Raw genomic sequence first — 22,694 nt, 5'->3', positions numbered from 1 at the left:
AAACTTTACGAAAGATAAATCGTTAGTGACCATCAAGGTGGCCTCATGGCAGCAGGACCCTTTGAAAGTTATTTTCCTAACAAAGATCCACAGTGGGGTTTCTTTCTAGGCCGGCCCTGGGGGTGGATCTGATCTGTCCTGGGTCCCTCTCCGCCCACCACCCCCAAGCTCCAGGGGGAAAAAACTGCTCAGCCCTACCTACAGTTCCTGGCCTATTGGCCCCTCTCCAGAGCAGAGAAGGCATGGGCTGTGGTGTGAGCACCAAGGTGGTCCCAGGGTCGCCTGTGCTGGCCCCGGTCAAGCAGGAGGGTCAAGGCCAGGGCAACTCCAGAGACGTAGGACCTGGGCCTGAGGCGGTGTCTGAGGCGGCTTGGAGGATGCAGGTGGCCCGCTTCCGCGCCAGGTTCGACCCCCGTGTCCTTGCCAGGTAAAGCGCCAGGTGAAGCAGTAGCAGAGGGAATGGCCTGGGACTGGGTTGAGGAAGATAAACCAAGCACCCATCAAGATGGCCTTAGCTTGATTAATGGCCCCAGCCTGATTAAACCTTAGACAGCCTTCTTTCAGATGACAGGTCCCTGATGTCCCTACTTCCTCCGCCTCTTTGAGATGTAAGTCTTCTACAAGCTAGGAATGTCTTTCCCCAAGGACTAGGGGACCATCCTTCTGAAATGTAATCAGGCGGCCACTTTCTCCCAGTCTCTGCGGGAAGGCAGGAGCCCAACTTCCCCAAGCACTAATTAGCAAACACAGGTGGCTTCGTCACTCTACCAATCTCCCCTCCCTGCCCCGCCCCAACCCCCCCCCCCCCCCCCCCCCCCGACAGTTCCTCTAGGACTTTTATACTAGCTTGCCCAGGGCTGAGTACTTTCTTGCCTTTTGTTTCAACAGAGTTGAAGTCAGTCTCTCTCCCCTACTGCAATAGTTTTGACTCCAGTTGTAATAGTCTGGAATAAAGTCTTTTCCACTGTTTTTAGCAAGTGTTGGGACAAATTCTCTTTGACACTGAGCAGGGAGGGCAGAGGACTAGGAAAATTCCAGACTGAAAGTAGAGGAGGAACAGGAGCAAGGAAGGGGAGGGAATCCTGAGCTCAGAGCTGGGGAAGGAGGAAGGCCTCCCAACCCCTCCAGGGTTGATGGAGCCTTGCCACAGATATGCTGGAGCTGGGGCCAAACAGGCATGTTTGTGAAGGATCTTTACCACATTCTTGAAAAGGAGACCATAAATCATGGAATAGAAACAAGTCTTTGAATCGGCCAGACTTGTGATCCACTCTTGTGTCTTTTATCATGTGTGGTTGAGAGTGTTCCTTAGCCTTTCTCCTTCCTCAGTTTTTGCCTCAGTAAAGTGGGAATAATAATAATATCTACCCCATACAAATGTTGTGAGGATAATTGATGTAATACATGCAAATTGTGGTGAACAGTGCATGACACAAGTCTGTCTTGAGGTATTAGTACAGTATTTTTTTATTATCTTCTTAAGGCACACGTAAGACCTAGCTGACTTGGGGTGCCTCGGTGGCTCAGTGGGTTAAGTCTCTGCCTTTGGCTCAGGTCATGATACCAGCGTCCTGGGATCAAGTGTGGCATTGGTATCATTGGGCTCTCTACTCAGTGGGGAGCCTGCTTGCTCCTCTCTCTCTGCCTGCCTCTTTGCCTACTTGTGATCTCTGTCAAATAAATAAAAAAATATTTTTTTGAAAAAAAAAAAAAAAAAGACCTAGCTGATCCCTGTAAGAAATGAGCGAGGATGACAGGTTGGTTGGACCTGAAAACTACCTTCCTCAGAACATACCATGTTGGCCATAAAGAGGAAGGAAATCATGAAGTCCTCTTCCACTCTGCAGGGCTTGGTGGGACATAGTGGTGGGTGGCTCATTTGGCTTCTCAGGGACATTCCTTTTTTTTTTTTTTTAAAGATTTTATTTATTTACTTATTTGATAGAGAGAGAGAGATGACAAGTAGAGCAGCAGGCAGAGAGAGAGAGGGGAAGCAGGCTCCCTGCTGAGCCCCTATGCAGGGCTCAATCCCAGGACTCTGAAATCATGACTTGAGCCAAAGGCAGAGGCTTAACCCACTGAACCACCCAGGCGCCCCCTCAGGGACACTTCTAGCCCTCAAATGATATGCTTATTTTACTGCAGTGCTGTGAACACAGTCTGTGCAGAGCCACTTCCCAGCCTACTTGGGAACTTCTAATACAAGGAAAAGTTATGGATTAGTCCAGGAGCTGCTAAGCTTAGAGACAAAGTTGGCTGATCCAATTGAACTTGAATCAGAATGGACATGGGATCTTATCATGACTGAATTGGTTAGATGGCATCTCTGGTTATCCACACCCAGAGAGAATGAGGTTGCTGTGGTCCAGTCTTATCTACTCTCATAACCTCCATCTGCGGGGTAGTCCTAGTCCTTTCGAGTGTGAAGGGGTCAGAGAGGTGGAAGGTCACAACATTGTAAGGGCCCTAGTGACTAACTCAAGGCTCCTTACCTGATGAGGAGTTAAGTCCCAAAAGATTAACTGACTTGCCCAAGTTAGTGACAGAATTGAGTCTAGAATACAGTTGTCTTTCTTCTTCATTGTGATCCACTTAGAACTCTTGCAGAATAGAGACAATAGAATTTAAATCTGACTGTATGCCCTTTCTCGATTGCTTCTATCAAACAAGTTGTGATATTACTATTGTTTCTGGCTTTCATTGTTTTATACACGTTAAAAAAATTCCCGGTTTGTAGCAGCTGTAGTTAAAGTAATAATTTCAATTTCGAGGGTGATGTAAAGTTGCACCACCCACAAAAGTAATGTTGAGGCTGCCCTGTTGGGCGGTGGGTAGGAGTGGAGCAGTGGAAGGGCAAGGAATGGCCTGGCCTTGTAAATGCCTTTTCTAATGCTTGGTTTGATCCTTAATGTTTTCAAAATATATGTGGTCATTTGGAAATAATATGTATTCAATGAGTGATTCTTTCATTCAACATTTATTGCTGTACCTTCTGTGCCAGATGCTGCAGAAGACATAGCCACTCAAATCATAAAAATAGTCACCGTCTATGGCCAACACGGGATCACAAGCAAGGCTGCAGTTATAGGAATTTGTTATGAGACATTGGTTATTCAATCTGAAACCATTTATTTCTACTACTCTACATTTTGGCTTAAAGCCTACTGTTCCCTTCAGTGCCAAATTACTATCATTTTTTTTTTTCAAGTATTTGGTGTATGAAGGTCCCTTAGCAGTATTGAATAAAGCTCCTTTTCTTTAAACAAGAGTGTAGTTCCTCAGAGATGGTAATTCATCTGATAGCTGATGATTAATTTCATGAGCAAATGAATTTGCCTGCAGTTTTGAAGGCATAGTGATAAATTAGTATTTGCAAAGTGCTTTCATCTCCATTAAAGGTAAATGTAAATTTTGGCTAGTCTGCAAAGTAACAGAATTTGAAATGCCCATGATTATCTTCAAAATCAACCTCTTCTCTGGAAAGAGAAGAGGCGACAGAATCCACTTACGATGAGTAAATTGCTCTCTGTTTTGATAAAGTAATTGGCCAGAAAATTAAATGCACTGCATAGAACAAAGCTGTTTTCTGTAAGCTGGTACAGCCAAATGACACTTTTATTCAGGAAGCACAGGACTATAAGGAATAGATAGGTAGAGGGAAGAATTACTGGAAGAATAAACTCAGCAAAAAGAAGCAAGGCTATTTTCAGCACAGATTGAAGTTTGCATTTGAATCTCTGTTACTGAGTATGTAACTGAAAGCATTACCTTTCCCTACATACTCCCAGGCTTGTTCCACTTGCTGGCATCCTTTCTGGGGAGAAGTTTTAACAAAGCGGAAGAGTAGCAAATTACAATGAAAGTAAGGCGACCTGGGTTCTCATCCTCACCGTAGAATTTAAACAACCAATCTGCTAACCTGATCTTGAAATTTCTTCATTTGTCAAATGAGGGGTTGGAGTAAGTCATTTTCTAATATTCTTTCCAGCTGTAAAATCATGATTCTAAGTGGAGCACTTTCTCAACATTTCTTTTCTTTTCTTTTTTTTTTTTTCTTTAAGATTTTATTTATCGATTCAACACAGAGAGAGAGATCACAAATAGGCAGAGAGGCAGGCAGAGAGAGAAGAGGAAGCAGGCTCCCCGCTGAGCAGAGAGCCCGATGCAGGGCTCAATTCCAGGACCCTGCGATCAGGACCTGAGCCAAAGGCAGAGGCTTAACCTACTGAGCCACCCAGGCTCCCCTTTCTCAACATTTCTTAAATAGAGGGTTGAACTTAATAGAATTCTCAAACTGACATAGGCGTTTACACAGATAATTCAAGTTTAAGATCACCAGTCTTTGAAAAGATCACCAGTCTTTGAAATCCTGGCTGACCTCCTGGCCTTTCCCAGAGAGAGAGAGAAAATAACTTTATGCATTGACATATATCCCATGTTAAAAGTCTGTTTCTTGTGTAGAAATTTCAAGTGCAGGGGGATAGCCGGGAGAAAACTGTGGCTGTAATACTGTCCCCACCTGATGTGTTTATTCTATCAGTGCTTGTCTATCAAGGTGCTGCTGTGGATGAGATAGGGCATGGGTACTCAATCGGTGAAACACCTTCGAAGGGGTTGGATTTAAATCCTATCCATTTCAACCATAATCTGTGTGACCGTGGAAAATCACTTAATTTTTGTTGTTCTTAATTTCCTTATCTGAAAAAGGGAGATAGTATTATGTTAGCCAATAGGGATACTGTCATTAGAATTTTTTTCAAAAAATAAATTTTCTGGCACACAATAAATGTATAATAAATGGTAGTTGTTGTTATTAAGTCTGTTGTCTTAATAGTTACCTTTCCACCAGCTAGTTACTTTTATATCACTTATCTCCGTTTCAAAGAAGAATCTGGGGAGGCTTTCAAAAATAAGAAATACAATTAAGCAACAATGAGTAAGGGAGTCAGAGGGGGGATGTAAAGATAAAAAGAGATGATAGAAAGTACCAACTTCGGTAATTTTAAGAATCTTCCCTTCAGAGGATAACAGATTTGGCTTTTCTTCCCAACAGATACGACATCAAGGCCCTAATTGGGACTGGCAGTTTCAGCAAAGTCGTCAGGGCGGAGCAGAAGACCACCAAGAAACCTTTTGCAATAAAAGTGGTGGAAACCAGAGTGAGGGAAGGCCGGGAAGCATGTGAATCCGAGCTCAGCATCCTGAGGCGGGTTAGACACCGCTACATTGTTCAGCTCGTGGAGATCTTTGAGGCCCAAGATCGAGTTTACATGGTGATGGAGTTGGCTACAGGAGGAGAGCTCTTGGACCGACTCATGACTCAGGGCTCCTTTACAGAGCAGGATGCTGTCAGAATTCTCCAGATGGTTGCTGATGGCATCAGGTATCTGCATGCCTTGCGAATAACTCACAGGGACCTAAAACCTGAAAATCTCTTATATTACCATCCAGGTGCTGAGTCGAAAATTTTAATTACAGATTTTGGTTTGGCACACTCTGGGAACAAAAGCGGAGACTGGACGATGAGGACATTCTGTGGGACCCCAGAGTACATAGCCCCCGAGATTTTGCTAAGGAAACCATATACCAGTGCAGTGGACATGTGGGCTCTTGGCGTAATCACATATGTTTTACTTAGCGGAGTCCTGCCTTTTGATGATGAAAGCCATACAAGACTTTACAGGAAGATTCTGAAGGGCAAATATAATTACACAGGAGAGGTAAGAAATAATTTCACTCTTATTGAGTTAGCCTAGTATAGTTTCTCAACCTCAGCACTATTGACATTTAGTTGACATTTAGGGCTGGATGAATCTTCTTTTTTTTTTTAAACTTTGAACAAAAATAAGATTTAGTAATTTATTACTCACAAGTTCTGGAGGGTACATGTTATGCCTAGAGCCACACAGTGAGGTTGGTGAGGTTGTGGGGCGGGGGCGGGGCAGGAGAGACAGGATGGGTGATTCTTTACAGAGCCGGGGTGAGTTGGGGAGAAGGGTGTGGGAGTGGGGGTGTCCTGTGCATTGCAGGGTGTTTTGCCGCAGCCCTGGCCTCTACTCCACCTTCCATACGCTACTGGTAGATACTGGTAGGTGCTGGATATCTAGTAAATACACTAGATTCAACACCTTCCTCAAGTTGTGCTAACAAAAATTGTGTCCAAACATTGTTAAATGTCCCCTGCGGGGCATAATCACCCCTGGCTGAGAGCCATTGGTCTCAAGGTAGCAAGAGCCTGTGTTACTGAGTTGTCTGTGGTTAGCACATGACATTGATAAGTAGACCAGGGAGTTTGTAGTTTTTCTTACATCAGTTGAATAGACTGGTGTGTACTCAGAAGCTCAGCATGACGCTTGGGTGTCTGGTGAGAGATTTTCTGCCTTGAGTCTAGATGATCCAAGCCCTTTCTGTAATATAATGTTTCCTTAGTGAAATGTTTAACCTCATAGCTTGTGCAAACTATTTATCCATTGTTTAAACCTGGAACTCCCAATGTTTATGAACGTGTTCACTTCCTGTTGTTTTTGGGTAGAGAAGGAAAGTTGTTGATGCTTATGTGTAGGAAGCTTGACAACAGGGGAAATTCATTTCATGTTCAGCAAGTGATCAAATATATGTTCAACTATGAAAGGTTCTTTTTGTCATGAAGGAAAATATTGATAGTTTGATGATAGCTTCTTAAGGGATAACATCTATATGTAAGTATCTTAAGAAAAATCAAAAGCTAGATAACTAATTTAAATATTGTATTTTCCATACTTTGGCAGAGCTTTAATATCTTATCGTATATATGTACATTTTTTAAAAAAACTCATCTAAACTGGTATTTGAGACCTAAGACTTACATGAGAAAGTAGGAAAGGGTGGGGAGGATTCACAGACAATGTAGTACCACTGACTAGTAAAAGTTTAAAAGATGTCTAGCCTCACTAATAACTAAAAAATACAAATGAAAACAAACTTCAATAAAGATAAAAAAAACCATTTCAACTCTACTCATTGCTGTTAAGCGATCAACCATCTCATTCACTGTTGGTAGAGGGCAAATTTTACAGATTTCTTGGAATGCAGTTTGAAAATATGCACCTAGAACTTTTAAAAGTTTATATATTTTGTTCTGGTAATTCCTCTTCTAAGAATCTAATGAGATAATACCAGATCCAGCAAAGGTTTCAGTATAAAGATGTTCATCTGAGCTATAGTTATACAAGTGGAAAATTGGAAAAAAAACCAAACAAACCCTAAAAGAAAGTTTGAATAAATTATGGGACATCCATATAATAGAGTGATAGTCCCTAAATTATGCATGCTTAAAAAACTGTACGGACTTTGGAAAATGTTCACAGTATGTTACCAAGTGAGAATAAAATGGCAGAATACAAGTTGTATAGAGCATGATCACAATCATGTGGAAAAATGTATGCAGGGGAAAAAAAAGCTTAAAAGAAATACACTAAAATGTTAACAGAACTTATTCCTGGTTTGGGAATTATGGCTCATTTTTTTTTTCTTTATAATTCGAGTATCTTTCTGTTTCTGTTGTTCTTTTGTTTACAAAGAATACATATTTCAGTTTTGGTTATAGCTTGGTGACTCTTCTATTCTACATGATGTTGGGAGGAGCTGCGGTCACTGGGGTTTGACTGGGATAGAATGTCCGTGATGATCCCTCAAATAGCTGACATCTTGGTGGGGATGGCTGGAAACCTGGAGTCAATTAGGTCACTGAAACCTTTATTCACCCTCCTCTCTCTATGCTTCACAGGGCCTTCTCTTCACGAGGGTTTCTCCATGGCGTCTTCCCAGCAGGGTGGTCAGACTTTTTACATGGTAGTTTAGGCCTTCCAAAAAGGAGTATTTCAAGAGGGAAACAGTGGAAGTTGCCAGTGCTTTTAAAGGCTGGGGTTGGACATTGCACAGCACTACCTCTGCCTCATTCTGTTGTGAATTCTGTGAGTCTTAGGGTAGCCCAGATTCAAGGTGAAAAGAGATCACACACAGTCTGACTACGGGGGGTGTGGTTTATTGGGTCATGTTTGAAAACTAGATATCACGATTACTTTTTCAATGTGCAAAAATAATAAGCAACATACTGTTTTAAAAGTCCTTTCCATCAGGTTCAATTCAGAGAGTTTCTAGGATTGGATTCCCCCCAAATGAGAAGACAATTCATGTTCAAGTGACTTAGTAAGGGTAGACTCCCAGGAAGACAGGTAAGGGAAGGGGGCAAAGAGGGCCGGGAAGATGAGGAGGCCAGAGCCATAAAGGTAAGCCTCATCTTGCAGGGAAGGATTCTTCAGCATTCTTCCAACCTGAGGCAGGCAAGCTGGGATTTCACACCTATCACTCTTTGTTAGTCAATGGGTGATGATGGTAGGGAGCTGGTGGTAAATTTTTACATTCTCTAGGGATCAAAGGCAAGTGGCTCCAGGAGCCCCAGGGTGGTCACTGAGAAAAACAACAACAAGGTGTTGGCTTTTAGAAGGAGAGCACTCCCAAGGTAGGGGGTGTGTGTACATACAGAAAAGAGGGGCTAGGGTCTGGATGGAGCATTGACATTGTCTCCATGGTGGCAATCTCTGCTTCTTGAGGACGTGCCTATTTGTAACTTCAGACAACATGCAACAGAGTAGGATTGCGGCTGCTTGTAATACTCGGTTAATAACCCCTTGGCTTTCTTTCCTGTGTTTGTCAGGCACCCATGTCTATCATATTCATATTCTCTTATAATATTACAAAAGGTCTTAGCCATCTCAAGCTGCCATAGCAAAATACCACAGACTGGCTGACTTAATAGATATTTATTTCTCATAGTTCTAAGGGCTGAGAAGTCCAAAATCAAGATGCCAACAAGGTAGGTTTCATTATGAGGCCTCTTGTCTTGGTTTGTAGGCAGTTGCCATCTCATGGTGTGCTCATGTGACTTACTTTTTGTGTGTGTGTGTGGGGAGAGAGATGGGGTAGAAAGAGGCAGAGAGGGAGAAAGGGAGGGAACTCTGGTGTCTCCCTTAAAAGTTCACTAATCCCATCAGATCAGGACCCCTCCCTTATGACTCATTTAAAAACTTAATTACTTCTTTGGAGGCCTCATCTCTAACTATAATGATACTAGGGATTAGAGCTTCAACATATGAATTTCAGAGGGACACAAACATTCAGTCCATAATGTCAGGGTAACAGACTGATAGACTTAGAAAAGCCTATCATCATGTTCTCTCAGTCATATTATTGTATACCTGCCATGTATTAATAATCATACTAATTTGTAAATGCACCAATTTTATTTAAATGCCGGGGTGACCATCAATTCTGGAAGCATAGGTGTGGTAGATAGAATACTAGTCCCCCCCAAATGTCCCGACCCTAATACCCAGAATCCGTAGATGGGCCACCTTACATGCAAAAAAGAATTTGCAGATGTGACTAAACTAAGGATCTTGAGATGGAGAGATTATCCTGGATTATCTGGATGAACCCAGTGTGATCACTAGGGCCCTTACAGTAGGTAAGCGGGAGACTCAAAAGTAGAGGAGATGTGATGAAGGGAACGTAGATTGGAATGATTTGCTTCGGAGATGGAGGAAGGGGCCATGCACCAGGGAACATGTGCAATCTCTAGAAATGGGAAAAGGCAAGGAAAGAACCGTCCCCTGGAGCCGTTAAGAGGCAGCGCTGCTGATACCTGATTTTAGCTTGTTAGACCCATTTTGACCTGCAGAACTGTCAGATAAGTGTGGGTTCTTTTTTGTTTGTTTGTTTTTTCTTGAAGATTTTATTTATGTATTTGTCAGAGAGAGAGAGAGCACAAGCAGGGGGCGTGGCAGGTAGAGGGAGAGGAAGGCTCCCGACTGAGCCAGGAGCCCGATGTGGAGCTCGATCCCAGGATCCCGGGATTATGACCTGAGCCGAAGGCAGGTATTTAACCAACTGATCCACCCAGGGATCCCATTGTGGGTTGTTTATTAAAATTCTTTTGTCTATAATTAAAATTCCAAGTATGACACATAGTGTGAATCACTTCCTTTCTCTAGAAGTCAGGTGAAGAAGTGCAATAAATGGGACAAAACTTCCAGAGATTTAAGTGTTGTATCTCTGATGATGAAGAGGAATGATGTTTATTATTTATAGAAAATATTTTATAGATGCCTGGCAGTTTGTACTCTGACTTCAACTATGTATAAGCAAAAAAAAATTAGCTATAATATTCACGTTTAATTCTTCTTGATTTTGGTGTGAAATATATTACTTTTCACGGAGCTTTAATGACCATTCCACTCGGATTATTCTTTCCTTTTTCTGAATAGTGTTTAGGATTATAATAAATTTCTTTTGTTTTGACATTCAATCTGTATGTCAACTTTCTAAGACATTGTTGGCTCTTTGAAGGCTAGGACTGTATCACATTTTCCCCCTTATATCCAATAAGATTTCATGAAAAGTTAAGTATATAGAATGCATTTAAGAAAAAGAATTGCTTTTAAAAAATTAAGAGATTCTGGTTTATAACTGCATGAATAAATGTAGCTCAACTATAATTGCATTGAGCATAGAATACAAATTTTAATTTATAGTAAGGTAGACTTTATTTATTTATTTTTATTTTATTTTGTTTTGGTTTTTAATTTAAAGTCAATTTAAATTTGAATTCAATTAATTACATATAATGAATTATCAGTTTCAGAGGTAGAAACCTTATATTATACCCATTATTTAATTATATCAGGTGCCCTTCTTAATGTCCATCAGAGTTACCCCATCCCTCCACCCAACTCCCCTCCAGCAACCCTTAGATTGTCTCTTATCATTTGTCTATCTCTGATTTTATCTTCTTTTATTTGTTTCTCTCTTCTTCTATGATCCTTTTTTATTTCTTAAATCCACATATCAGTGAGATCATATGACAATTGTTTTTCTCTGATTGACTTATTTTGCTTAGCCTGATACCCTCTAGTCCCATCCATGTTGTTGCAAATGGAAAGATTTCATTTTTTTGGTGGCTGAGTAGTATTCCATTATATAAATAAACCACATCTTCTTCTTTTTTTTTTTTTTTTAAAGATTTTAATTATTTATTTGGCAGACAGATCACAAGTAGGCAGAGAGGCAGGCGGGGGGGGGGGGGTAGCAGGCTCCCCGCTGAGCAGACCCCGATGTGGGACTCGATCCCAGGACCCTGAAATCATGACCTGAGCTAAAGGCAGAGGCTTTGACCCACTGAGCCACCCAGGTGCCCCATAAACCACATCTTCTTTATCCATTCATCTGTTGATGGACATTTGGGCTCTTTCCATAACTTGGTTATTGTGGACATTGTTGCTATAAATGCTGGGGTTCAGATGCCCCTTCGGATTACTACACTTGTTATCTTTGGTGAGTAACGTGGATTTTAGGTAACTAATACCTTCCGTTGTTAAATTTATTAGATTCATTCTGGAATGTTAGGGTGGTTTGGCAGGGTACATTTACTCTACTCACTGGGCTTTGCAGAGTATGGGTAGGAGTTCCCCTTTCTGGTTGTTTCCTACAATGCCTGAGAGACAACCAGGCTAGAAAGACACAGCACATGGTGAAGAAAAAAGAAACCCTATGTCTACTGGGTGAAGGAGGCCTTTACTTATCTTTTTGATTACTAATACCATCATGATGTCTTTCAGCTTGGTGGCAGGGTTCATGCTGGAGAGAGTAAGACTCATCCATCGTTTCTCCCAGAGACTGTTGGAAAGCATCCTTAGGAGGTCTCCACTCGCCTTCTTATCTGGCCTTCCTACAGCCAGGAATCATGCTTAGCTCTGGGAACACCCACGTGAGAATGTTCAGTGTCCCTGCTCTGTGGGCTCAAGTAATCTTGTCTGAGAGACCAGGTTGTTGTCGTCATTGTCTCCTCCTCCCCTCCCCTTCTTTTCCTCCTTCTCCTTCTTTTTCAGATTTATTTATTTGTTTGAATGAGAGAGAGAGAGAGAGAATGAACAGGGGTGAGAGGCCGAGGGAGAAAGAATCTCAAACAGACTCCCTGCTGAGCATGGAGCCTGATGCGGGGCTCAATCTCACACCCCTGAGATCATGATCTGAGCCAAAATCAAGAGCCATCCAGGTGCCTGAGAGACCAAGCATTCTTATGTATCTCTTCAAACATAAGTGCTCTGATACATGTAGGAACAAAGGTGGAAAGTCCATGGAACAAGGGAAGATAGCCTCTTACTGGTTAGGAAATTTGGGTCAGCTTTCATGAAGGAGAGGACATTTGTGCTGTGCTGTGTCTTGGAGGAGGGGTAAGAGTTTCTGAAAGGGGGGGCGTCTGGGTGGCTCAGTGGGTTAGAGCATCTGCCTTAGGTTCAGGTCATGATCTCGGGGTCCTGGGATCCAGCCCTGCTTTCTCCTCTCTCTCTCTCTCTGCCTGCCTCTCTGCCTACTTGTGATCTCTGCCTGTCAAATAAATAAGTAAAAATCTTTAAAAAAATACTAAGGAAAAAAAAGAGTTTCCTAAAGGGAGATGGGCACATTCCCAGTAGAACAACATATGCAAAAGCACATAAAAGAGAATATGTTGCATAGTAGTAAAAAACAAGAATTTTGGAGCATTATGTGTAAGTGAGTGTACAGTTTTGTGGATATTTTGTAAAGGAGTGCTGTGTCCTGGTTAAAGGGCACGATCTGGAGCAATGTTGGCTGGATCCTTTCCTGGCTCTGCCACTTACTAACTGTGTAACGTTGGTCATGTTTCTTAATTTCTCTGTATCTAAGTTCCTTCATCTGTGAAACAGTAATAATGATAGTGTTTACTTAACACGTTGTTGTGAAGATCAAATGAGCTAAAAGATGTCATGTGCTTAGACTAGTTCACATATTAATACATAGGGCTATGTATGCGTTAGCTCTTTCTGTTGGGAAACAGTGGGAATACAAGTTTGACTTTTGTTTAAATAACTATTATATATAAAAGTATATAAATATATTATTACAATGCCAAGTATACCTTTTTTCATCCTTTAAATGGAATGGTGAGAAAAGTGAGGTATTAACATTTTAATGCTAGTAAAAATTACACATTCTTGCCCATGAGTTGGAAATCATGTATTACTGTCCAATTATATTGCACTCTATCACAGTAATCTTTTTTTGATGTGAAAAAAGTTGATAATAAAGTGAGTCTTATAGCCATATTAGCCAGCCATCAAAGATAAACACTGTTATTAAAAAATATTCTTTTGGGCAACTGGGTGGCTCAGTGGGTTAAAGCCTCTGCCTTCAGCCCAGGTCACGATTCCAGGGTCCTGGGATGGAGTCCTGCATCAGGCTCTCTGCTCAGTGGGGAGTCTGCTTCCTCCTCTCTCTCTGCCTGCCTCTCTGTTTGCTTGTGATCTTTGTCTGCCATATAAATAAATAAAATCTTAAAAAAAACATATTTTTTTAAAATCCCACATGGAAAATAAAATGAAAAAAAATTCCATATAGATATTGATAGAAAATGGTCCCCATGTTCTTAGATTCGCCTGTGATTGCCGTACTGGTAGGAAAAATTTACTGATGCACTCCCTGAGAAGGAATAGATCTGATTAATTTTATTCACCAGCTATGACCCCAATTTTCTTTCTGTATCCTTATCTCCATTAATTTCTCTTATTTTTTCTTTGCTCTATTTCTTTTTCATTCAGGTTATTAAGTAGGAAAAAGGGAAAGGAGAGCAGAAGATCTGGTTCCCTAATTCCCTTTTATTCTCTTTCCATCACGACTAGAATTTCAATAATGAAATGAACCACATTTTAGTTAGGTCATAATTCTTGTAACTTGGTTCCCATTCCTGTGATTTAGTTCTTAAAACACTTATGCTCACAAAAATGTGGTGCTCAACTTTTTCAGTGATATTTTTACTTTAAAAGTTTTACAGAAAATAATTTTAATGGCTATAAAATCTCTCATAATGTATTTCATTTTCTGCTTATCACTTTCTTCATCTCTTCTCTGACTTAAATTGTATAAGTATATACTGTCTTACTTACCTTTAACTCAAGCACACTGAGTGCTTCTTGGAATTGAGACCACGTGCATGTCACGTTGGCTATGTAGATGTTACCTTTGGTGTAAGGAATAGTGATTAGGGTGGAAAGCAGTTATCTGTTTTCTTGATTATGTTGCACTTTTTGACCTTGATATCATCAGTAGAATTCATGGAATTGAAGAGAAAAGAACTATTTGTGTAAAGCTCTCGCTAACCGAGAAATATCTAATTTTAATGTTATGCCTATGTTGTTTATGTTCTGGCTTATAGGGTTTATAATAGGAACTAGTTCTAATCTATATTATATATGGTGGGTTTCAAAGGCCAATTGAATTTTTTGTTGCTCTTATGTTCTTCTTCTTCTACTACTTTTTATTTGTTAATTTTTTAAAAAATACTTTATTTATTTATTTGACAGACAGAGAGATCACAAGTAGGCAGACAGGCAGGCAGAGAGAGGGAAGCAGGCTCCCTGATGAGCAGAGAGCCTGATGCGGGGCTCAATCCCAGGACCCTGGGATCATGACCTGAGCCGAAGGCAGAGGCTTTAACCCACTGAACCACCCAGGCGCCCCATTTTTAATTTTTTTGAAGAATATCGAACACATCTCTTTTTAACCTTGAGTGCTTTGAAATATGATAGGTACACAAACAAATTAGGCTTTGTCCCATCCTCTCTAAATTTCAGTGTTTTCCGTATAAGTAAAACTGGAAGCATCATTTCTCTCATGTCAAGAACTCCTTAGCTCACAAAAATATTCTCTTTATGAGCCTGGTATATGATTAATTGGTTCTTTTACCATTTTTTAATTTGATGTTACCTGTAATAAACTTGTATGTATCTCCTGACTTTTCCCAGGTTTTAGAAATGCTCCAATGGATATTGCATTCTGACATAATTAGCTTTGTCTTTGAACAATTTCAGCTTTGGCAAAGATAAAACAACTTAAAGTCTGCCCTTAGATTGGGAAGAAAACATTTTAAATTTTAAATATTTATAACATAATGATGTACAGAATCTCCAGCTTTCTGATAGAAGGAAGAGTGATTTTCCCGGTCTCAAGTAATAAAGTTATAGAGAGTTCATTGGGACTTTGGGGCACATTTACATAAAACTTCATTGCAGAGCTTAAGTGAAGTCCTACCAAGGCCCTACATTAAAGTTCAAGGGAAGAGAAATGCTAGTCAGAGAACTGTCATCAGTAGAAGTTTTGTTGTTTGTTTTTGTTTTCTGTTGTTGTTTTAAGATTTGATTCATTTATTAAAGAGAGAGAGGGTGAGCAGGGGAAGGAGCAGGGGAGGGGGAGGGAGATAATCTCTAGCAGACACTGGGCTGATTGCAGAGCCCTACACGGGGCTTGATACCAGGACCCTGAGATCATGACCAGAGCTGAAACCAAGAAATGGATGCTTAACCAAATGAGCCACCCAGGTGCCCCTAGTAGAAGTTTTATAATAAATGCTACTATTTGAAAATTTAAGAAAAATTTTTATTTATTTAATTTTTTAAATAAACTCTACACCCAGTGTGGGGCTTGAACTCACCATCTCGAGAGCAAGTGTCACATACTCTTCTGACAAAGCCAGCTGGTGCTCCTAAAAGCTACTATTTTTAAGGAGATAAATGCTACTTAGAGTGCTCTTAGCCCAAGAATTTGAATGATAGCTTATCCATTCACTTAAAAATAGATATTTGTAGTTTTCTGAAAACTCTATAATTAAATCCATCAATAATTATTACCCTGTATTTCAGTAAGCTATATATTTAGCAAATTTTAACATTAATTATGATCCTTAAAATTTGAGATGTTGCATCTAGAATTTTAGGAACTGTGTATATTCTGTGTGTACTTTTGTATGTGTTTGTAGTATCTAGCTTCCTTTTTTTTTTTTTTTAAGGATTTTATTTATTTATTTGATGGACAGAGATCACAAGCAGGCAGAGAGGCAGGCAGGGGATGGGGGAAGCAGGCTCCCTGCTGAGCAGAGAGCCCAACAAGGGTTTGATGCCAGGATCCTGGGATCATGACCTGAGCCTAAGGCAGAGGCTTTAACCCACTGAGCCATACAGGCTCCCCTAGTGCTACATTTTTTTTTTTTTTTTTTTTTTTTGTAGTTTGAAGTTTTTATTTAAATTCCAGTTAGTTAAAATATAGTGTAACAGGGGTGCCTGGTGCCTCAGTGGGTTAAAGCCTCTGCCTTCAGCTCAGGTCATGATCCTGGGGTCCTGGAATGGAGCCCCATACCGGGTGAGCTCTCTGCTCTGCAGGGAGCCTGTTTCCTCCTCTCTCTCTGCCTGCCTCTCTGCCTATTTGTGCTCTCTGTCTGTCAAATAAATAAATAAAATCTTTTAAAAAAATACAGTGTAACATCAGTTTCAGTACTAGAATTTAGTGATACATCATTTACATATAGCACACACTGTTCATCACCAGTGCCCTCCTTAATGCCCATCACCCACTTCGCCCATCCCCCATCCTCCTCCATCAACCCTCCGTTTGTTCTCTACAGTTAAGAGTCTGTTTCATGATTTGCCTCTTCTTTTCTCTTCCCCAATGTTCATCTGTCTTGTTTCTTAAATTCTACATATGAATGAAAAATTACGTGGTATTTGTCTTTGTCTGGCTAACTTACTTTGCTTAACATAATACACTCTAGCTCCATCAACAACATTGCAAATGGCAAGAGTTCATTCTTTTTGATTTCTGAGTATTATTTCATTGTATACATATACTACCTCTTCATTGATCAGTGGACCCTTGGGCTCTTTCCAAAATTTGGCTCTTGTTGATAATGCTACTATAAACATTGGGTGCATGTATCCTTTCAAATCAGCTTTTTTGTAACCTTTGGGTAACTACTTAGTAATGCAATTGCTGGATTGGAGAGTAGTTCTATTTTTAACTTTTTGAGGAAGCTCCAAAGTGTTTCCCAAAGTGGCTGCACCAGCTTGCATTCTCACGAACAGTGTAAGGGGTTCCCCTTTCTCCACTTTCTTACCGGCATCTGTTGTTTCTTGGGTTGTTAATTTTAGCCATTCTGACAGATGTGAGGTGATGTCTTATTGTAGTTTTCATTTGTATTCTCCTGATGATCAGTGATGTTGAGCATCTTTTCATGTATTCGTTAGCCATTTGTATGTCTTGCTACCTTTCTTCTTATTTGGTTCATTACCTCTGAACGCAGAACATTGTTTTGAGGACACACATTTATCATGACAATAGTAAGTGGACTCAGTATGAGAAGTTTAGGTAATTTTCATCTTCCAGTCCTCTGAATATAGTAGGTGGATATGTCCACAAAAGAACTGAAGGAGTTTCATTGTGGTTTAATAGTAAAAGAACAAGAGCAATTAAAGCTTACCCTATATTTTATATTTTGAAAACCATTTTTCACATACTTGATCTAATTTGGTTCCAATAGCGATCTTGTGAAAGAGATATGATGCCCATTTTTTTTTTTTTTTTTTTTTTGATGAAGAAACTGAGAATATTTAGAGCTGTATAGGACTGGGCAGCCTTGTAATCCAGATCCACTCACATCACTCCCAGTCTTTCTTCACATTAAGATGGGGTAACCAGCTTACTGATGGCAGTGTCTCTTTGAGACTGCTGAGAAAAGCTGAACAGAGGAATTTTCAAGGTAAAGAGTGGGAATGGCAAGGTGGATGTCCAAACTGGTGAAGGGACTGAATAATATCATCAAGTGAGATTTGGTTCATGATATGAACTTGATTGAATGTGTAGCCTCCAAATCATTTTTAAATTTTTTTTAAGTAATCTCTATGCTCAGTGTGGGACTCGAACTCACAACTCCGTGATCAAGAATCGGAGTCAGCCAGATGCCCTTCTAAATCGTTTTTTTTTTTTTTTTTTTGTCATATACCTCTATTAGTCAAAAAATTATGAGCATGCACACTCAATTCGTATTCCTTTATAGAATACATACATATAGTATATTAATTTATTTTATACTTGATACAACATAGACAAAAATAAATTTTAGATTAAGAAGGTAAAAATAAATAGTTCTGACATTTTTTTCCTAAACCTGTCATTTTCTACTGTGTAATATATAATTGACTTCTAGGTACTCTCCAGTTGTTCTTTATGGCTCAGGAATCCTGTAATTTCTAACCCATGTTGAAATAATGCACTTTGGCTGAAGAACTTTTTTTCTATGTTACCTTTTTTTCTGCAACTGCATTTTAAGCATAAATTCATTTGGGGGTCTTCTTAATGAGCTCTTCATAAATCTCATTACACATATTTTATGTTTTCCAGAAAGATTCACTTGCTTGTCTTATAATGCTCCATTAGAGACATCTAGCTTAACCTTGAGCCTAGATAAATGTGTCTAGATCCAGAGCCAAATAGATGTCTAGCCAAAGCAAAGGATATGCCATTGTGAGTGTCAGCCACTGACGTACTTTGTCTAGACATGTGGTGTTTACATTTTATTTTCCCTGTGTTTTGAGTATTTGGCAAATGTGCTCATTTATTTCATGCATTTTATTTTTGGGAAAAGTATTTCTCAGCTCTCATTTGCCTAAATAGGCTGAAGGAACAAAAAAGAGCAATTCTTTTACTGGTTTCTTTTGATTCAAATTCTAGGTTAATAGACTGTTAAGAGATCGGAGAGTGTGACATCTGAATTGAGTCTGATTTTTCCTGACACAAGGACAAAGACACTAGGTTGTAAGGATTTCCTTATCTTTCTTGGGAAAGGCAACTTTTTAAAAACACATGTCAACCAGAAAATGTTTGAGATACGACAAATGTACTGGTAATTTTGTCAATGTTTCTGCTTTGTAGATGACAAAGGATACAGAACTACAGTTTTGTTTTGTTTGGTCTATGGTATGTGTTGATAGATAATGCAGAAAGCAAGTGTAAAGCAACAGCTTTCTTGTCTCCATCCTCACAAAAGTCACCATGAATTGCTCTTATTGTACTTAAAATATGTGCAAAAGCTGTAAATGTCACCAGAACAAATCCCTGAAACATCAAGTAGCTGGTATACACATCGCACCCTGCAGTATCTCTGTTCCATGCTGAATCCCACTTGGAGCTACCTGATGGGGAGTGTATTGAGGATCTGCACAGCAGGAGGAGTCTTCCCTGAAGGGCCATTTTGTTCTGCCTTTTCTTTCTGTAGGCTGGGAGATGGAAGCATCCTAAGTATGGAGTAAGCTTTCAAAGGGAAAGAAAATTCGATGATTTCTCAATCCATTCCACTTTCTGCTCTAGCTGATTCTTGGAGTTCTGGAAACTCTAGGAGATGACCAGAGTGTGGTAAATACTAACCCAAGGCTGGTGTACTTCATGGACGACAGCTGCTTTGCCTTGTCCAGCCCACATAAATGTGATGTGGTACTCACATTGCTAATTGAAGCACACTGGACAGATTTCTGGAAAGGAAGTTTCCTTCACTGAACAGAGAATTTGGAAGACAATTTGTGTTTGGCTCTTCCTTTTAGCAAATAGATTTTTTTTTTTGGCTCTCTCAAAAGTAGATTTTCAGGTTCCCAATAATATATATAATGATATAGCATTTAACTTGCTTATTTGAAAAAGTCTTCCAGGTTTGATATGTGTTAATCATGTAACTAAGAAGATGATGCTCTATGTGTGTTTGTGTATTTTTATTTTGTTAATGTTGTTCTATTTTATCTATTTTTTCTTCCTAGCCTTGGCCGAATATTTCCCACTTGGCGAAGGACTTCATAGACAAATTGCTGATGTTCGAGGCTGGTCATCGCATGTCAGCGGGGCAGGCCCTGGATCATCCCTGGGTGATCACCAGGGCTGCCGGGTCTTCCATGAAGAATCTTCAGAGGGTCATATCCAGGAACCTCATGCGGAGGGCGTCTCTCCCCTCTCAGAGTCCTGAGTCTGCACAGTCTTCTAGGTCGCGTTCTTATCACAAATCGAAGCACATACGGAACATGAGAAACGTAAGGGTAGAGGAATCATCACTGTCTGCACTTTTGGGAACAGATAACCTTCAAAACCACTTTAACCAATTTTAAGGCAGATCAACACGGATAGCATTAGGTCAGTAGGGACCATTCGATCAGGATTAAAGCACCTAAGAGAGCTCCATGGACCTGGGAACATGTGGTTATTGTTGGAAAAGGCAGACCTTCATTTTAAACACCTTTAGTCTGTAATGTTTCCTACGTCTGTATTTTTTCCCCAAAATATACTTCTGTGAAAGATAAATAGTAAATACTAAATATGTTTATATAATTAGAAATAAATGAAGAAAATATCTTGAGAGTTGATAGATAAGTAAAGTAGGGGATAATAGGAATAAGGGATATATATATGAAGAAATGAAGAATCAGAGACATAGTGGTAGTTAGAAATGAGGAATTAAATGTACTGATACTGAAGTTACTGAATTATATTTATGACCACTGTATGGTGTTAATAACCACTAGATAATTATAATAACAAGATAATTACAAATTACAATAACAAGATAATTACAAATACCTCTTAAGTTCATATCTAGTCAGCAATTTTTAATGGAAATTGCTAATTATAAAGCATATAGAAAAACTTAGTTGACAAGAAAACCAAAAATCAAACAGTGAAACTATCTCAAACTAAAAATCTTCTGCACAGCAACGGAAACAACTAACAAAATGAAAAGGCTACTGATGGAATGGGAGAAAATATTTACAAACCACATATCTGATAAGAGGTTAATCCCCCAAATATCTCCAAAACTCTTAAGACTCATTAGTAAAAAAAAAAAAAAAAACCCAATAGTCTGATTTTAAAAATGGGCTAAGGACTTAAACAGATATTTCTCCAAAGAAGAGGTCAAATGCTGAATGTTATCTCTATACCTGTTAGGGGGGCTATTATCAGAAAACCAAACCAGAATTGTTGGTGAGATGTGGATATACACTGTGGGTGGGAATGCAAATTGGGGCAGCCACTGTGGAAAGCAACATGCAGGATACTCAAAAAATTAAAAATAGAAATACCACATGACCTAGCCATCCCACTTTTGGGTATTTGTCCAAAATAATTGAAATCATGATCTGGAAGAGATATCAGCAAGGCGATGCTTACTGCAGCACTAGTCACAGAAGCCACTATGTGGAAATAAGCTTAACGTCTATCAACAGATGAATAAAGGAAATGTGGCATCCACATGTGATGGAATACCATTCAGTTTTAAAAAATAAGGAAATTCTGCTGTATGTGACAACATGGGTAGACTGGAGTATATTATGCTAAAGTTTAAGAAGCCAGTCCCAGAAGGCCAAACACCATGTGATTCCACTTGTATGAGACATCTAACATGGTCAAACTCAGAGGCCATTGCTAAGGGCCGAGGAAAGGGAAAATGGGGAGTTACTAATTAATGAGTATAAAGTTTTCATTAAACAAGATGAATAAACTCTAGAGATCTGCTGTACAGCCTAGTACTTAGAGTCCATGTTAACGTATTGGTCACTTAAAATTTTGTTAAGAAGCTAGGTGTCATCTTACCACAATAAAATTTTTTAAAAAGAATCTTAAGATATCTCTTCTATCCTTAAGATACTCAGTTTAATTCGGGCATTATTCACGGGAACATGGGAGTTCTGCGGAATCAGACAATAGTGATTTTTTTTCTATAGTTAGCCTTTATCACACACTATAGTTCACAAAACAGTATGTGATCATCTTGCTTCATTCTTCTACTGTCAGTTTTTTCTGGTTATAACAGCTTTCTTCTAGAATCATTTAATCAAATACCTTGATAGCCCTAAATACCTACCATGGAATAATTATAAATGGTGTGTTAAAAGAAGTAAGCTCTGGGGTGCCTGGGTGACTCAGTGGGTTAAGCCTCTGTCTTTGGTTCAGGTCATGATCTCAGGGTCCTAGGATCGAGCCCTGCATTAAGCTCTCTGCTCGGCGGGGACCCTGCTTCCTCCACTCTCTCTGCCTACTTGTGATCTCTCTCTCTCTGTCAAATAAATAAATAAAATCTTTAAAATTAAAAAAATAAAAGAAGTAAGCTCTAAAACTCCATTCTCCAGGCAAGGCACTTATGGTCCGATCCCTAGTACAGTAAATTTTTATAAAGTGATACAAAGACTGTGATATTACTGTTAAGTATATCTGAGGGACACTCGTATGACTGGATATAGTAAATAACGATTCATCAGCTGACATCACTTAATTTGTTTAATGAAGTACAAATAAAATGCTAGAGTGACATTTTCTATAACTATAAAATCAGTCTTAGTTCTCTGTTTTATTTTTCTCTTTTAGGTTTCATAAGTTGAACAATTATATGTGATATAGAGATATGAGATATATGATATAGAGATATGACAACAGTATTTTCACTATAAATTGTAATGCTGCACCACGTATGGCAAACAATGGTTTAGGTACTTTACTATAAAAGAAGTCAGAGTCATTAAAAAAATAAGAAAGTGGACAAATATTTTGACAGGTAGTTTATAAAAATCCAAATGACTAATGAGCATGTGAAAAAATACTCAATTTCACTCCTAATTAAAAAGGACATTAAAACAACAGAGACATAATAACTTTTCATCTATCAGATTAATGCAGTTTAAAATTTCTATTATTCATTTGGTGAAAGGTTACAGGAAAGCAGATAATGTCATGCTCCATTGAGATACTGGAGTGCAATCTGGTTCTACCTCAGAGGGTAAAAG

General features: G+C 39.4%; 1 protein-coding gene across 1 annotated transcript; it reads left to right on the top strand.

The window, feature by feature from the left end:
- Window positions 1-242: 242 nt before the first annotated feature.
- Window positions 243-20,027, top strand: PSKH2 (protein serine kinase H2). The gene is made up of 3 exons (XM_032315993.1): window positions 243-427; window positions 5,054-5,720; window positions 19,686-20,027. The coding sequence occupies exons 1-3, from the start codon at window positions 243-245 to the stop codon at window positions 20,025-20,027; spliced, it is 1,194 nt and encodes a 397-aa protein (XP_032171884.1).
- Window positions 20,028-22,694: the final 2,667 nt, after the last annotated feature.

Source organism: Mustela erminea, chromosome 16 (genome assembly GCF_009829155.1).
Source record: "Mustela erminea isolate mMusErm1 chromosome 16, mMusErm1.Pri, whole genome shotgun sequence".
Classification (NCBI taxonomy): Eukaryota; Metazoa; Chordata; class Mammalia; order Carnivora; family Mustelidae; genus Mustela; species Mustela erminea.
The sequence above is the reverse complement of the archived record's forward strand: the minus strand, read 5'-3'. Positions and strand labels throughout refer to the sequence as shown.

Bases quoted from the DNA above. Each gene is read 5' to 3' on its own strand.
- PSKH2 (XM_032315993.1), top strand. From the start codon at position 243: ATGGGCTGTGGTGTGAGCACCAAGGTGGTCCCAGGGTCGCCTGTGCTG. The intron at 428-5,053 runs GTAAAGCGCCAG...TCTTCCCAACAG, and splicing joins GACCCCCGTGTCCTTGCCAG to ATACGACATCAAGGCCCTAA. The intron at 5,721-19,685 runs GTAAGAAATAAT...TTTTCTTCCTAG, and splicing joins AATATAATTACACAGGAGAG to CCTTGGCCGAATATTTCCCA.